General features: G+C 57.8%; 1 protein-coding gene across 5 annotated transcripts in view; it reads left to right on the forward strand.

The window, feature by feature from the left end:
• Positions 1-16,821, forward strand: part of LOC122385618 (terminal nucleotidyltransferase 5C-like) — a 69,017-nt gene that overhangs the window by 40,170 nt on the left and 12,026 nt on the right. For 2 of the 5 annotated variants that reach the window (XM_043373996.1, XM_043373999.1), the window contains exon 3: positions 14,631-15,829. The exons of 2 other annotated variants lie outside the window; for them this stretch is intronic. Coding sequence is in view for 1 of the 3 variants with exons in the window: in XM_043373994.1 (XP_043229929.1) it covers positions 11,062-12,410; positions 14,631-14,712 (1,431 nt within the window). In the remaining 2 variants the exon portion in view is untranslated. Of the gene's footprint in view, positions 1-10,744; positions 12,411-14,630; positions 15,830-16,821 lie in introns of those variants that run through there. One more of the 5 variants, XM_043373994.1, reaches the window with a different exon arrangement.

Here is a 16,821-nt window from a genome sequence, read left to right on the forward strand (position 1 = left end):
CAAAGATGATCGTGAGCAAGGGGTTTGGGAGATAGGTAAGGAGACAGGGGAAAATGAGATTTTATTGCTCCGGTCCCAATAACACTTCCCAAAATAAAATATAATTGGTCGTAATTATCGAATAAGAATCGGAAATTGTCAATTGAACGTCTGATTTGCTTACATCGATCCGCCCTATACCCTGTTTGACATGTTTGCACCAAAGCCAACTTGCAGGCTATACATCGAGCCAGTGGTATATACTATACAATAAATACATCTCTCCCGGTGGTATACCTGCATAGAGCCGAGACCTCCGGCTGTATTTTCCCACGATCAGCCGGATTGCAAAGCCGTGTATTTTTCGTCCGTTGCAGGCGGCCGGCGCAATCTCCGTGAAAGAAGCGCTCCAGTGACAAAAGCACGAGCAGATCGCCTAAATGCCGGTGGCCGCGAGAATTTCTCTAGTTTCTGAGGAATTTTTCGGGACCCATGCTCTACTCATACTGCATCCGAATATACGCGCGCCCGCCGCTGCCGGCAGAGGGATGTCCCCTCCTCCTCTGCAGTCGAATGGCCGGGGTGGGCGTAACGGCTCGGAGGAGCCGGAGTCCGAGCTATTCTGGAGAACTCTCCATTCACCATCGACCCGACGGGACCGTCGTTACTGCGAGCTTTCAGCCACTGTATTGGACGCTGGTCGCTGGTCGGGCCTGTAGCCGCTGTGCTGGGCCCGGTTCGAGTCCGTAGCTGCTGTGGGGCTGGCCCGGTACGGGTCTCTGGGCCGGGCGGGCCCGGCTCCATGGACCGCGCTGTGGCCGTGGTCGCCCAGACTGACCTTCGCTGCAGCCGGCACGGCAACTTTCTCCCTCGGCCGAGCACGCGGTGACCGCCGGAGGCTGACCAGCCCCCCCCCCCCCCGCCCGCCGCGCGCCCGACGTGGGTCCGATCCTCACTAGATACGGACGTTTTACGGCGTAAGCCACTCGTTCTTCCAGCGCTGCCTGGTATTTTTTCGGCGCTGACTCGTATTTCTTGTTGGGTATATGGTGTCATGAGTCAGGTGGAACTGGACAGTGCAGTCCGAGGGATGGCGCGCTGCAGGGACAGGTTCGGCGGGTCGGGTCACCGCTCTCCACTGTCCGCGGTGGTGTGCTGTTCGTAATGCCAGAGTCCGAATTACGCCGCTGGCCATGCTGCAATCGTCGTACGTCGTGTCGTCACTGGCCGCGGCCGGGGCGCACTGAGCCGACCGGGGCTGACCGAGTGGCGCGGCCGCTGACCCCGCCGAGGTCATGACCCCGCCGGTGACCCAGCCGGGGTCAGGAGGCCGACCGGGGACCCAGCTGAGGTCATGACCCCGCCGGTGACCCAGCCGGGGTCAGGAGGCCGACCGGTGACCCAGCCGGGGTCATCAGGCCGACCGGTGACCCAGCCATGGCCCCGCCGGTGACCAGAGGTCAGATGGCCGGCCGGCGGTGGCCACACTCCGCCCCTGTCTCCCCCGTCTGGAGTGCAGTGCAGCTCTCAGCAGCGGTGGCGGGGACTGCCGGAGACTCGAGCAGCTGACGCAACTGGTCCGGCGCGGCGGCGCAGTGACGGCCGCCGCCCGCGGGAAGCCGCTGCCCGAGCCGTGTCCGACGCTGGGGAGGGGGTGGAGGAGGACTGGAGAATTGTCAAGAGCAGTACCACCCGGCCAGGAGTGGCTCCTCCCCGCCGTAGGGGACCGTGCCCGCTGTCTGTACCTCAGCTGGAATAGGGCACCGTAAAGTCGGCGGTACCTGTGCCGGTAAATGAAGCGGTCGGCGGTCAGTGGTCCCAGTGCGGTCCATTCAGTGACCCAGGCGGAGTGGACTGGCCGTGTAGGTCAGTTTGTGTCCCGAGCTGGGGCAGTCGGCGGTAATACAGTCGGCTGACCCGGGCCGGGACAGGCAGACGTCGGATGGGCGCCACGGCACCCCGGGAGGACCCCTGCCGGGAGCGCCGTCCGCGCGCCGCGCAGCCCTCTGTTATTGAGCTCGCCGGCTGTGAGGGATGCAGACGACAGGTGACATCGCCCCCGAACGGGCCTGACGCACTGACTGCCGCTGAGAGCGCGCCTGGATGCCCCGCGCCCAGGGCATGTCGTACGGACCTCGCAAGGTCACATCACCGAACCGACCTAACTGTCCACTGTCCAGGCCAATGCCGTCTGGACCTCGCCAGGTCACGCCACTCGCCGCACTGACCTACTTCCCAGGTCAGTCGCCGTCCCGACCTCCTTGTCCCAGACTACTGGCGTGTTCCAGACCACCACCCCCGGGCGATAGATCGGAGCGGAGCGGGTACCTACCGTCTCAACAGCCGTAATAGGCGCCGTACTCGTCCCGCTGTCCCATCCCCTCTCCAGGTAGGGACCGCCACCCCCACCCCCCGCCGGCCGAGCCCAGCGAAGGCGCGCCGCGTTTATGGCCGCGGTGCCGCCTGGGACGCTCCGTCGCTCCCCCTACAGGCATATGACACTCGCTCCGAGCCTGCCGGCGGGCGCCGGCCCGAAGTCCACAGATATATGTGACACTCCAATAGTCAGTCACGTGACACCCCCAACAGACATGAGGTGCACGGACACGAGCCCCAGAGGGTGTCCCGACCGACGCCGAGGGCCGACCTGCCATAAAAGGGGCCAACCGCCGCACCGCCGCCCGTCACCGCCGCCCGTTGACGCCCAGCGGCCAGCGCGGGGCCGATGACAACAACGATCCCAATGCGCCGGCCCGCCGCCTCGGCGTTCCCGCGACGCGGCCGCTGGGAGGGGGGGGGGGCAGCCCGATCGCTAATGGCCGAGCCCACAGGCGATGAAGGCATCTCACTGCTGCCAGCTGCTGCCAGGTACTGGCCGCTGCTAGTCCCGCCCGTCTCATACATATTATGTCCCACAAAGTAAGTGCGCACGCCAGTCAGTCCAGTACCGAGTCGGACACTCCCGCCGCCGCGCCAGTCTGGGCCAGACCACTCCTTAGGGAGTGAGAAGAGAACCCGGGTCCGAGCGCGAGGCGAAAAATATTGTTCAAACTGCGCCGCGTGAGCACTGCCCCCGATTCCAGGGTAAAGAGCGGCGCCCCGTCTGCCGCAGCCCCTGCCTGGTGGTACACGCCCATGTCCCGCACCGGACAGGTAGACGTGCCCGTTGTGGGGAGCTCAACGTAGGTCGACGGTCCACGCAGCCGGCTGGTTTGAATGCCGACCCGGACTCTTGATGCCAACGGGTGTGAAGTACCCATCGCCATATCGTAGACCCCGTCCGTGATCGGTGAAAAAGGAATTCGTTGCTCCGCAGGCCGCCGTAAACGCTAACATGCATGCAACCCACACGCACCGCTGGTCCAAGACCGATGAAAATAACGACCCCAAACGCGTTTTCAGCCGTCGAAGAGCGGATATGTCGAGCGCCTGCCGGCGGGGCTCCGCCCCACCGCCCCGGTGCTCGTAGCCCCGGAACGCGGCCGCTGGGTTAGGGGGGTATCCCGACCGCCATTGGCCGCCCCCACTGTAGATGAAGGCGTCTCACTGCTGCCAGATACTGCCGCGCGCTGGCCACTGCTAGTCCCGCACGTCTCATATGCCCCACGAAGTAAGTGAGCGTGTCATCGGAAGCCGGCACGCCAATCAGGCCGTACCGTCTACAGACCGCAATGTAGCAACGCTGACCCGCCTCATAGGCCCGGCGGGAGCCCGGTCACAGACTATTTCGGAACAACTCACGCGTTACCGCCACTATATGGGCACGTTACTGTTACACGGATGCCTCTCATGGCCGGGAACCCGGTCGACTCGCTCGCCATCACGACGGTCCGTGTATTGTCTCAGGACTGTCATACTCGTCCCGCCTTCCCCTTCCCCCCGGGGCGGGGGGGGGGGGGGAATCCTCCTCCCGGCCGACCGTCCAAGCCCAACGAGGGCGGCGACCCCGCCGAGCCGCCGCGCCGCGACCGGCCCGGCGCGGCGGTCACCCAACGGTCATATAACCCACGGCAGGGAACCCGGGCCACTCGCTCGCCATCACGACGGTCCCTGTACTGTCTCAGGACTGTCATACTCGTTTCGCCTTCCCCTCCCCCTCGGGACCCCCCTCCTCCTCCCAGCCGACCGTCCGAGCCCAACGAGGGCGGCGACCCCGCCTAGCCGCCGCCCCGCCTCGGCCGGCCCGGCGCGGCGCGGCGGTCCCCCAACACGGTCATATAACACGCCTCGCGACGGCCCCGGACGGCGCTGGATACGGTTTGCCATAAAAGGACACCTGCGCTCATAAACCAGCTGTGGACATAAACCAGCGGATCCCCAGACGGTGACAGGCCGTCTGCGGCGTGCCGCGCCCGTCGACCGACGCCCGTTGGCGCCGCAACCAGCGTCCGACGCCGAGCCGCTCTGGCCGTGTCGTGGGAGAATGCCGCCAAACCCACTCGCCGGGCAGACCACTATACGTTATACCAGGCCAACCTCAAACCGATCCATTACCAAGTAAAGCCGGGGCATTATCCGCTCACCCCCGCGGTCACCTATGACCCGTTCGCCCACCGGCCCGACCCAAGTTCCCAGGTCAGGACTGAATCGGCCGCTGCCCGGTCACGCACCGAACTGACCTAACGTATATCCAAGCCATGTCACTCAGACCCCGTCGTGTCGCCCGCCGTGCGAACCTCGCATTCCCAGGTCCGTCGCCGATCCGGCCTCTGCCCGGCCTGTACCGCACTGACCTAACATTACCAGGTCAGTCGCCGAACCGGCCTCTGTCCGCACCGACCTCACCGAACCGGCCGCAGTCCGAACCGGCCTCTGCCAGCTCGTACCGAACTGACCTAACATTCCCAGGTCAGTCACCGAACCGCCTCGCCGAACCGGCCTCTGTCTGCACCGGCCTCACCGCACCGGCCTCTGTCCGCACCCGCCTCTGCCAGGCCTCGCACCGGACTGACCTAACATTCCCAGGTCAGTCGCCAAACCGGCCTCGCCGAACCGGCCTCTGTCTGCACCGGCCTCACCGAACCGGCCTCTGCCCGCACCGGCCTCACCGAACCGGCCTCTGTCCGCACCGGCCTCTGCCAGGCCTCGTACCGAACTGACCTAACATTCCCAGGTCAGTCGCCGATCCGGCCTCACCAAACCGGCCTCTGTCCGAACCGGCCTCTGCCAGGCCTCGTACCAAACTTACCTAACATTCCCAGGTCAGTCGCCGAACCGGCCTCGCCGAACCGGCCTCTGTCCGCACCGGCCTCACGAACCGGCCTCTGTCCACACCGGCCTCACGAACCGGCCTCTGTCCGCACCGGCCTCACGAACCGGCCTCTGTCCGCACCGGCCTCACGAACCGGCCTCTGTCCGCACCGGCCTCACGAACCGGCCTCTGTCCGCACCGGCCTCACGAACCGGCCTCTGTCCGCACCGGCCTCACGAACCGGCCTCTGTCTGCACCGGCCTCACGAACCGGCCTCTGTCCGCACCGGCCTCACCGAACCGGCCTCTGTCCGAACCGGCCTCTGCCAGGCCTCGTACCGGACTGACCTAACATTCCCAGGTCAGTCGCCGGACATACATACAGCCAACGACACTGCACACAGCACGTGGTTACGATGCAGATACCGGCGGACCGGACCCACCTGCCATTCCAACGGTGCCGGGTCCGTAGTGTTGCGCGGAGTCCATGGTCCGCGTCCCGCTCTGGCTCTCACCACCGTACCGTGCACGATAGAGGCTGCGTGATGCCAGCACACGCACGCTATCCTACCACACACGCGCAATCACGCCACCAGACGCGCCACTCGCGGCCCGCCTCTGTTGTCACCGTCGTCCCCTCTCACTGACTGACGTCTGTCCTCTCGTCTCCTCCCTCGCCCTCCCCGCCCTCGCCCCTCCCCACGGACTGCCGCTCCCCAACCCACCTCCGACCCAGCTGGTCTTCACACTCCAGAGGGGCCACTAAACTTTATTAGGGGACCCTAATACCGATTGACTGTATGATGCGATCTGCGCGGAGATGCCGGCCGGTGTCTGTGCGAAGGTACAGTCACCAGCAGTTGCTACCCATCACCCTCGGACGGCGGGGGAGCAAGCTACCACCGCCCCTGCGAGACTAGCGCCGCCATGTGCCAAGAAGTGGAAACACCACGTGACTGAGGCCACGTGAGGGCAGGGTCACGTGATGGAGGGGCGGAGCATTGTAGCTTTTGCGCCCGACACTAACTGAAATGCAGCGCTGATTGGGCGCCTTAGTATGAATGAAGCCCCGGCGCCAGAATCAGCCGTTCGCCTTATATGGAAAGTGAGCCTGTGCGTTTCACTGTTCTGTATTGGTTTGAGAGCCACGGCACCATACGAATTGTGAGCCCCTTTGAACGGGTCACCGCCCGAGGCACTGAGGCGACGGCTGTGCCGGGCAAAGTCTAGCCTGGCGGGGGAGGTGAGCCAGGGAAAGAGCGATCGAGCAGCCACTGGGAGTTGGGACGTGGATTGGTATTATCCAACCGCGACAAACGATGTCAGCAGCCTCTCCTCGTGTCATAGACAGTGCCTATGACACGAAAAGCTAGACAGACAACGTGGGCAGTGCCCAATCAAAAGCTACTAAACGATTCAGTTAATTAAGAAGTTGGCGAGGTAGCCAGACCAAATAAAAAGTTTTTAATTCGATTTTGGTTGACAAATGACATATAAGCCCGCTGTGATGGACCAAAAAATGAGCTGAACAGTTCATTCAACTTCTAAAAAGCTCAACGGTTTACAAATTCCAAAAGTTAGGTAAATGTTAAAATTCAGCCTGCATGTTTAAACTCTGGTCCGGCGCTGGCAGGAAGCTTATACTGCCACTTGCAATTCCACTACGTTGTAATATAACCAAGAGTTCTGTGAGAGCAGCAACTGAAAGCCTCGAGCCCCGTTGAGAGGGGGGGGGGGCCTCTCAACGGGAAGGGTTGCGCAAAGCGGCCCCCTCTCTCCTTTTCAGTCGATATCTCCTAAAGTATAGCAAATGTCGCCACCAAACTTTCAAGACCCCTCCGGGCATCATTTTGACACCTTGTGACCAAATTTTTCCAGAGCTCTAATGATAGGTTAGTCACAAATGACGTCAGAGTGATGTCATGTTCTGTCATTTTCGACCCAATAAAAGGTTTAGCGGTAACAGCTGTCACGCTTACAGTTTTGAAGATGACGAAAAATATTCAAGATCAAAAAGATGTAAAATAAACAGCGCTACCAAACTGCTAACTCTTATTTCTAATCAAAAATTGATTTTGACCATCAAAACTATAGAAGTATAACACCCCGAAAATACATACTAACAACTTTCAAAATTTAAACTGGAATATATCTTTATATCTTATAGAACTATCTGCTCTAGATATGCCAAACTTAAACTCGATAGCTCCATTTTTAGCAAAGTTATGGCAAAAAAAAAACTACTCTAAATTTAATACGTAAAATTTTCAAATTCAATTTTTAGCCGTCACAGAACACACAGAGCAAGCCAAAGACCACCATTGGATTTCCTGTGATGAGCTGCATCGAATGGATACCCCTTTTATGCAAAATATCAACTTTGACATTTAACCTTCTTTGACCTGACCTTGACCTGACCTCCACCAGAATGTAATCTTAACTGGCCCCAATGGCCGTCTAGCCCACACCATTGAATTTTAAATGTAAAATTAGACATAAAACATGTATCACACGACCCTAGCATAGTTGGGTTCATATTGTGACCCTTAGTGACCTGACCTCTGTGACCTGACCTGGCATCAGTGACCTCCTTAGGCAACATATGTATTAGACAACCAACGCTCCATCGATGTTTTTCGATAACATGCCTTTTATTTGATGTGTTAAATGTTAACTGACTGTAACGCATTCCTTCGACTAAATCGGTGAAAAATGCGACCTTTGACCTGACTTGTGACGTCATGGGTTGCGCCTAGGTCAACGAAACCTGGTAACAAGGTAGTTCCCTGGTGGGGCTATCGAATGCTCTTTGAATTTTCAAAATCGATCGGTAACTTTCCGAGATCTCAGGTGGAAGGCGAAACGGCTGCACCACCCGATCAGGTGGTAGGGTCCGCCAATAGCCCAAGGGGGCGCGGATTATGTATTCACTCATACCGTGTCATTTATTTTGAGAACACCTTTCTCACGCCATGACATGGTCCTCTCGTAATAGATCGAGATGAGGAGAGTGTTTTCACGCCTCCTTATGCACGGCTCTAGTGTCATTGAGCTATCAACTGTCAACGGTTTTCGGACAATGAAGTTCTTACTGAGTCCAATTTGATTTCAAACGATTGTCACTGTGCTAGTTTTCTTCTTATACGTTTTTGAAAAAGCGCTGAAGAAGTCTTTGATAGACGAAACCGGTCCGCTTTTTCTCTTTCTAATTGTTTTTTGAATATATTCGTAGACTACCTACTGGCTCTTTACTACAAAATTTGAGAATGTTCCTATTACTTTGACCCGAACGATGTGCAGCTGAATTTTCCCTCTTGAATGATTATGGAGAGCTCGCGAAATTGACTTCAACCTAAACTACCGACAAACAGAAGAAAAATCTGATACAAGCCTTCCTCAATCCTCTCACCCTATTCAACCGTTGAAACGTTCAAGGCATTTGTTCAGTCCGAGTTGCTATGTCGACCACCCGCGCCGTGCTGGGGAGGGGGGGGGGGCGTTTTTACGCCCCCCCCCCTCAGGTTTTTCGCGCATATCTCAAAAACGGCGACGCGCAGCGCCGCTGTTTTATATACACCTGTTCCGACATCTTTTTCGCATATGTTATGAAAATTTCAGACACCGGTCATTCAAGGTCAGGTCACCAGGTAACGTCAAGTGACCTTGCCTAAAAAAAGTTCGAAAGCTCGCTGTAGCTACACCGACTGAGCGATCACTTTGAAACTGTCAGTAATTGCTTTGGGTAACAGACTAACAGTATGCATAAAATGGATACCTCGGATTTTTGTGTCTGTGACCTAAGGTCAAGACAATTTTGCGACTGCTCCATTAGGTATAAGTCAATGGGAGAAAATTGAAATGCACCTCTTTTGGACGAATGTCGTTCTACACCCTCTCAAACATCGGTCCATAGGCAAACATGACACACTGAATCGGAAAATTGCACCTGTGACCCTTGTGTGTCCCTGAGGTCATTTTAGGACATAAAAGGTCTTCAGCAGTTTTTTACTTTTGACAGAGACGTGCTAGAGCGGTGAGAACACCGTTGATCTGAGGTCAAATTTGAGGTCATTCAGAACGGTGCCATCTAGGGGTTAAAGCGTTGATCTGAGGTCAAATTTGGGGACATGTTGGCGAAAGAGCGTTAAAAGAGCTATCGAATGCGCTTTTCCACGGCGCAGTAGCTCTATTGGTTCCCGAGTTAGCCGTCGGGTGTTCAAAATCGTTGAAATCAACAAAATTTGACATTTGATGAACCCTGGTGACCGGACTTTTGCCCTGACCTTTTAAGATCAAAGTGTTTTCCTCCTTATTTTTAACGCTCTTTCGATTGCCGCATACCGCGTGTCGCTACGTGGCCCAGGAGTCGAGTTAGACGGAGGGGCGTGAAACGCCCCCCCCCCCCCCCAGCACTCGACGGAAAGTTCATGCCACCAACACGGCGCGGGTTAATTGTTATGTTAGTTCGCTCCTGTTGTAAGCTGTGGAGTCGTGGACCTGATCTTGAAGGAACTGGGCCTAACATTTTCATAGCTAACGTAAAAAATGTTTAATAGGTTGTGCAAAAAATAGCATCTCTTTTATGAAATATTTGCGAAACCCTGAACATCATCCCCATTCACTACTATGTCCCCATTAGTGCTGAGCTCCCAACGACGACCATAAAAACGTCCCCTACCCTACCCCATCCCGTCAGCGACCAGCGTGGGTTTATTATAAGGATGCTAAGATTTAATTTCCAATCCGAAGCTGTAATGATGGAAAGCAAATTTACATTTACATGTGAAACAAGCTGACAAAACGAAATATTTCCTCTCTCGCTCCCTCTCACTGATTTACCCATTGGTCTCTTTCTCATTTTACCCTCTCTGGTTTTTCTTTTCTGTCTCTTTTCTCTCCTCCCGTCCTTATCCCTTCCCTCCAGTCTTTCTTAGCTCTCTCTCTGTCTCTCTGTCTCTCTCTCTCTCTCTCTCTCTCTCTCTCTCTCTCTCTCTCTCTCTCTCTCTCTCTCGCTCTCTCTCTCGCTCTCTCTCTCTCTCGCTCTCTCTCTCTCTCTCGCTCCCCTCTCTCTCTCTCTCTCTCTCTCTCTCTCTCTCTCCCACTGTCTCTTTCTCTTTTTCCCACTGTCTCTTTCTCTCTTTCTCTCTCCCTCTCTCCCTCTTTTTCTTTCTGTCTCTCTCTCCTCTCTCTCCTCTTTCCCTCTCTCTCTCTCTTTCTGTCTTTCTGTCTCTCCCTCTCTCTCTCTCTCTCTCTCTCTCTCTCTGTCTCTCTCTCTCTCTCTCTCTCTCTCTCTCTCTCTCTCTCTCTCTCTCTCTCTCTCTCTCTGTCTCTCTGTCTCTCTCTCTCTCTCTCTCTCTCTCTCTCTCTCTCTCTCTCTCTCTCTCTCTCTCTCTCTCTTTCCTCACAATATTCTCCGACTGCCACAGCGTTGTAGGACTTGTTTCCAGACAGGTCCAGGCGCTCCCCGCTCCGCAGGCCCCAGCCCACACGGCCCAACCGCTCAAACACCCTCCGGCGGATGACCTCTGGCCTCGGCGACCTGACCCCAGCCGACCGATCGCGTCCCTCTCCACGCCTCCGCCCCGCTTCCCCCACTACAGCTGCGTAGTAATTGTAGCGTGTGCAAAGGTCACGTGACATTATTTATGTAGTATTTAGTGGCCTTATGTCACCCGTCAGTGCTGCCGCCTGGCGGGTGACCTTGGAGGGCCGAGCGGCCGGGGTCAGGGACGAGGGCAGTCTTGGTGAGGAGCTCGTGGTGGACGCTCGGCTGCGGTGCTGTTGTGCGTTATGTCGTTTTACTAATAACTGTCTTGACTTTGTGTGTTCTGCCAATACACGGCAAGACAGTACATTTTGGCGACGAGTGAGTGCGCTCAAGCGGAGGCGACCATGGACGGGATTCGTCCGCCGGGACCCTTCATGGACACGGCCGCGGCTGGAAGTGTTCCTTGGAGTGCTTGGTATGCGGATTTTGAGCTGTACGCCACGACCATCGGCTGGTCTCAGTGGGATGAGGCCAGACAGCGCGCGCTTCTGCTGCACTGCCTCGGGCAGGAGGGTCGGCGGCGCTACCGGGTGGCGGAGGCGGCGGCGGTGCCTGCGGCGGTGCCAGCGGCGGAGCCAGCGGCGGAGCCTCAGGACGCGCCGCTGTCAGGTGACACCGGCACAGGAACTGACTCGGGAACGGACTCCCGGGTACAGGTGAAGTCGGAAGACGGGGGAATGGCACAGTGTTTGTCACTCCTTCAGCATTTGTTTGATAAGCCGCGGGATATCATGTCAGAAAGAGTAAAGTTCCGTAGGCTTCGGCAGAGGACTGGGGAGTCTACTGCCTCGTTCATAACTACATTAAGAGAGCAGAGTAGATATTGTGCATTTGGAGCCTTGGAAGACGAGATGATTCGAGATCAGTTTGTCGAGGGATGCACGTCTGACCATCTCCGTAATCGTCTGTGCGCTGAGGACCATCTGACCCTGCAGCGTCTGGAGTCAATCGCCATGGCCGACGACCGGGCGGTGGAGCGCCGGCGGCTGTTCGGGGGAGATGACGGCGGGCAGCCGAGCCGGGCGGCGGCGGCAACCGAGCCGCTGGAGGTGGCCTACACGGCGCGAGATAAGACACCAGCACAACGACCGCCGGTCGACAAAACAAAAGGCAAGTTCTGCTATGCTTGTGGTCGCCGGGGTCACGTGTCTACTGATGACTGGTGTCCAGCCAAGGGCCAAAAGTGTCGACGGTGTGGGACTGTTGGACATTTCGCTGTACGGTGCCCTCAGAAACCTGCTAAGGAGGTGAGAGCCGTGGAGCCAGACGTAGTGGAAGTTCTGGCAGTCAATCAAAACGACTCTGCTCTGCAGTTTAACGTCCGGCTGGACGGCAACTGGGTGACGATGCTGGTCGACACGGGTGCGGCGGTGTCCATCATCCCTCGCCAGCTGTACGAGACCGCGCTGAGCCACAGGCCGCTGCTACCCACGACAGTGAACCTCCGGGCGTACGGCGGCAGCCAGCTGGTGGTGACGGGCGTCATCACAGCATCGGTGGAGACGGAGGACGGGCGGAGCTGCCAGGGCCGCCTGTACGTGGTGGACGGCGGCACGCCACTGCTCGGCAGGGACCTCCAGAAGAGTCTCTGCATCTCCACCTGGCACGGCTCCACAGTGTATGAGGTCGATCGACAGCCGGGACGATCCAGTGACGTGGAGGCCGGCAACGATCAGGACAGCGCTACACAGAGGTTAGTGACAAACGCAGTGGTGCTGCCACCTATGAGTCATGAGGCTATGAGTGTGCTGCCACCTATCCGTGGTTTTGTCCACAGAGTACAGCTACGGGACGGTGCTGTGCCCGTTCAACAGAAGCTCCGGCCGCTGCCGTTCTCTATTCGTGAGGAAGTGAAGCAGCACCTCCAAGACCTCGAGAAGCAGCAGATCATCGAGAGGGTTGACGGGTCGCCATGGATCTCTCCGATCGTCGTATCACGGCGTCGATCAGGTCAGCTGAGACTATGTGTCGATTTGCGCGTGGTAAATAAGGCGGTGTGCACCAGTGGCTACCCGTTACCTGACATGCAGGAGATGTTGGACAACTTGGTTGGCGCTGAAGTGTTCTCGACTCTCGATATGAAGGCTGCTTATCACCAGCTGCTGCTTCATGAGGAGTCCAGACAGTTGACGGCGTTTGTAACGCATGAGGGAGTGTTCCGCTATCTGAGGTGTTGTTTTGGTCTCCGATCACTTCCCAGCTGCTTCCAGAAGATGATGGAGACCATCCTGCGAGGGTTACCTGGTGCTCAGGTTTACCTCGATGACGTCATCGTGTCGGGACGGACCAAGGAGGAGCACGACCGCCGTCTGAGTGACGTCATGGCACGACTCGGCGAGTACAATGTGACCTTGAACAAGGACAAGTGTCACTTCGGGGTGAGCCGTATCGACTTCCTGGGGTTCTCAGTGTCCCGGGAGGGTGTCTCCGTGAACCCCGACCGTGTGCAGGGCCTGAGAGACATGAAGCCGCCAGGTACAGTCAAGGAGCTGCAGGCAGTCCTGGGATTGTTTGGGTTCTACGGCCGGTTCATTCCCAGGTACAGTACCAGGGTGGAGGAGCTGCGGCAGCCCCTGAGGAAGAACGCTCCGCCGTTCGCGTGGACGTCGAAGATGAACGAAGCGTTCGAGGACGTCAGAGCAGCGATTCTGAGCAGCTCTGCCCTGGCCATGTATGACCCGACCCTCTCCACAGTGGTGACGACAGACGCCAGTGACGTGGGCATCGGGGCGGTGCTCACGCAGATGCACCCCGAGGGTGAGAGAGTGGTTGCGTTCGCATCCAGCACGCTGTCGACAGCGCAACGCAACTATAGTGTCACGGAACGAGAAGCGCTGGCCAGTGTCTGGGCCATCGAGAAGTGGCACAGATATCTGTGGGGCAGGGACTTTGTCTTGAGGACCGATCACCAGGCACTGACTACCCTGATGACATCACGTGGGATCGGCAGGGCAGGAATGCGCATATCTCGCTGGGCGTGTCGGTTAATGGAATATTCTTTCACAGTGGAGCACGTCAAGGGGCGCATCAACCCGGCAGATGGGCTGTCTCGACTTCCATCATCAGTGCAGGAGGCGTCAGACGACGAACAGCTGGTGATTGCGGCCCTGACGGAGGAGCGGGCCGCGGTGACCGGCGCGGAGCTGAGGGCGGCGTCACAGTCGGACCCGGTTCTCAGTAAGCTGAGGCAGCAGATACCGCGCCAGTGGCCCAGACGCTATGGTGAGTGCGTGCCCGAACTGCAGCCCTTCTTCCGTTGCAGAGACGAGCTGGCGGTAGAAGATGACGTCATTCTGCGTGGCGGTCGAGTCCTGGTACCTGCGGCGCTCCGGACGAGGCTGGTTGAGCTGGCACACGAAGGACACCAAGGCATCGTCCGAACAAAGCAAAGACTGCGAGACCTGTACTGGTGGCCAGGCATGGACCAGGCTGTGGAGGAACAGGTAAAGGGCTGTCAGATCTGTTCTCTCGCAGACAAGACGGCGTCGCCGCGACACGCGCCCATGCAGCCCGTTCAACTCCCATGTGAGCCATGGTCTAAACTGGGAATCGACTTCATCGGGCCAATGAGTGGAGGTCGACCCGGCCAGAGGTTTGCCGTCGTCGCTATCGACTACTATTCGAAATGGATCGAGGTGGGATTTTGCGAGCACCCAACGTCAGAGGTGGTGATACAGTTATGGAAAAGTTGGCGTGCCGGGAAGGGTACCCGAGAGAGATTGTATCTGACTGTGGGTCTGCATTTACGTCGGAACGATTCGCTTGTTACTTGCGGAATGTGGGTGTTGCCCATATCAAAGTGTCTCCCTACCACCCACAGTCATCAGGTCAAGTAGAGCGAGCCAACAAAACAGTGAAAGCGGCACTTCAGATAGCTGACCTGGAAAAGGCTGACCGGTCTCAATATCTGCAGATGTTCCTGTTCTCGTACCGGAGTACGGTGCAGGCGACCACTGGAAGGAGCCCGGCTGAGCTGCTTCACGGACGACCAATGAGGGGCAAACTCAGCGCGGCACTGGACGTCGGCGGACGTCATCCAGCGAGACCTGGTGACCTGCATGAGCACGTGAAGCGGAAACAAACCTATCAGAAGACGTACTTCGACCGCTCCCACGGAGTCAAGACGCCCAGCTTCTCTGTGGGAGACCAGGTCCGTCACCGGCTTCCTCCGCAGGCGCGGAAGGGGCAGCTCCGGTTTTCGGCGACGAAAAGGATCGTGCAGCAGCGGGGGCCAGCGAGCTATCTGCTGGATGACGGCACCCGCGTCCACGCTGACCGCCTGACGCGGAGCGCCGGTAGCTGCCCAGCAGAGGTCGACGGCCGGAGAGACGAGCCGGTGCAGCCGGACGGTGCAGCTGACCGGACGGGACCGACTGACGCGGAGCTGGAGTCGTCTGGCGGCCGCGACCGGCTGGAGCAGCAGGAGCAGGACAGGCTGGAGGCGATACCGGAACCAGAGACAACTGACAGTCACCTCCGGCTGGACGGGCAGCAGCTGGACGTGCCGCCGGCGCCCCTGGAGGCGGACGAAACGACCAGCGGCCGCTCGTCGACGCAGCCTGACACTGGGACGGCGACAGGGACTGGAGGGCGACGGACGCGAACCGACCTTCAGCAAGGGCAGACGAGCACGGCGGAGGAGGAGTCTGGTGTCGTCCGACCAAGGCTGCCGGAGACGGGCACAGGAGTGACAACGAGATCGGGAAGAGCTGTTCGCGCTCCAGTGTACTATGGATTCAATACTTAACCGGTTGTCGTACTGTAATAATCGCCTGAGGTCTCGGATGTCGTTCTGCTTTTGCGTCTGCTGTACTTAGAAGTTCAGTTACTTTGCACTTAACTGGCACGGGCGAATATGAGCTGTGAAATGAAGTCACTATTTTTGTTGTAGGGGAGGAGGAAATGTAGTATTTAGTGGCCTTATGTCACCCGTCAGTGCTGCCGCCTGGCGGGTGACCTTGGAGGGCCGAGCGGCCGGGGTCAGGGACGAGGGCAGTCTTGGTGAGGAGCTCGTGGTGGACGCTCGGCTGCGGTGCTGTTGTGCGTTATGTCGTTTTACTAATAACTGTCTTGACTTTGTGTGTTCTGCCAATACACGGCAAGACAGTACAATTTACTTCTGCGGTTTGTTCGGCTGGCAAGAGATGGCACTAGTGGTCTGTGGATCAGAGGCGGGGCTAGGTTCTACGACTTCTTGGGGCACACTTTAGGGCAGAAAAGAGGTTTTTTTGGCTCCCCATCCCAAAATGCTTCGACTATACACAAACAAGTTAGATATTCGAAAATCGGAGGACCAAACGGATCGTTTGACGTATCTTGCGCGACTGAGAATTGATCGGTCTTCAAACTACTGAACAAAAACGAGGTGATTAGTAGCAAGTGCTGGTGACTGTACCTGTGAGCTAATAGGAGGTATTTGTGAGGCCCTAACCGGTATCTGTGGGGCGCCGCCCGGTATCTGTGGGGGCGTGACTGGTATCTGCGCGGAGGCGGCTGCTGGGTATGAGGAGGGATCTGGTATCTGTGGGAGGCGCCGGCGCGTCTGGCGCTGCAGCTTCTCTCCCGGACCGCAGCCGGCAGTCTGGCGCTGAGGACCCTGCACCCGGCGGCAGACACAGACCAGACACTCCAACAGCGGCCGGCCCTGGACCGGGGCCGGGGGCCGGGGACGGCTGGACACTCCACCAGCTGTCACCAGCCGCCAGGGCTGCCTCACCGGCCGCCAGGGCAGCGCTCACCAGCGGCAGGGCAGCGCTCACCAGCCGCCAGGGCAGCGCTCACCAGCCACAGGGCAGCGCTCACCAGCCGCCAGGGCAGCGCGGACAGTTCCGCCGTCACTCTCTGGTTCTGTGTGAGTGCCATGGGAGGCCAAAAATGGACGGCTTTTCATAGGAAACCTTACACCTAAAACTATGAACCATATCTAATTGGTGCTCTTGCATCTTCTGTATTGTAAATCTACTGTTGCAGATAATTGGCTGGGACGTCCGAGTAATTCTCGCGGAGAAAGTCACGAAGAGTGGAGATCATAACCTAATGTAGGATTATGATGCACATTCGGACACATTGCTCAAGCTCATACCGGTGTGGCGGTGACTCGGAAC

This window comes from Amphibalanus amphitrite, unplaced genomic scaffold (assembly GCF_019059575.1).
Source record: "Amphibalanus amphitrite isolate SeventyFive unplaced genomic scaffold, NRLGWU_Aamphi_draft 000225F_arrow, whole genome shotgun sequence".
Classification (NCBI taxonomy): domain Eukaryota; kingdom Metazoa; phylum Arthropoda; class Thecostraca; order Balanomorpha; family Balanidae; genus Amphibalanus; species Amphibalanus amphitrite.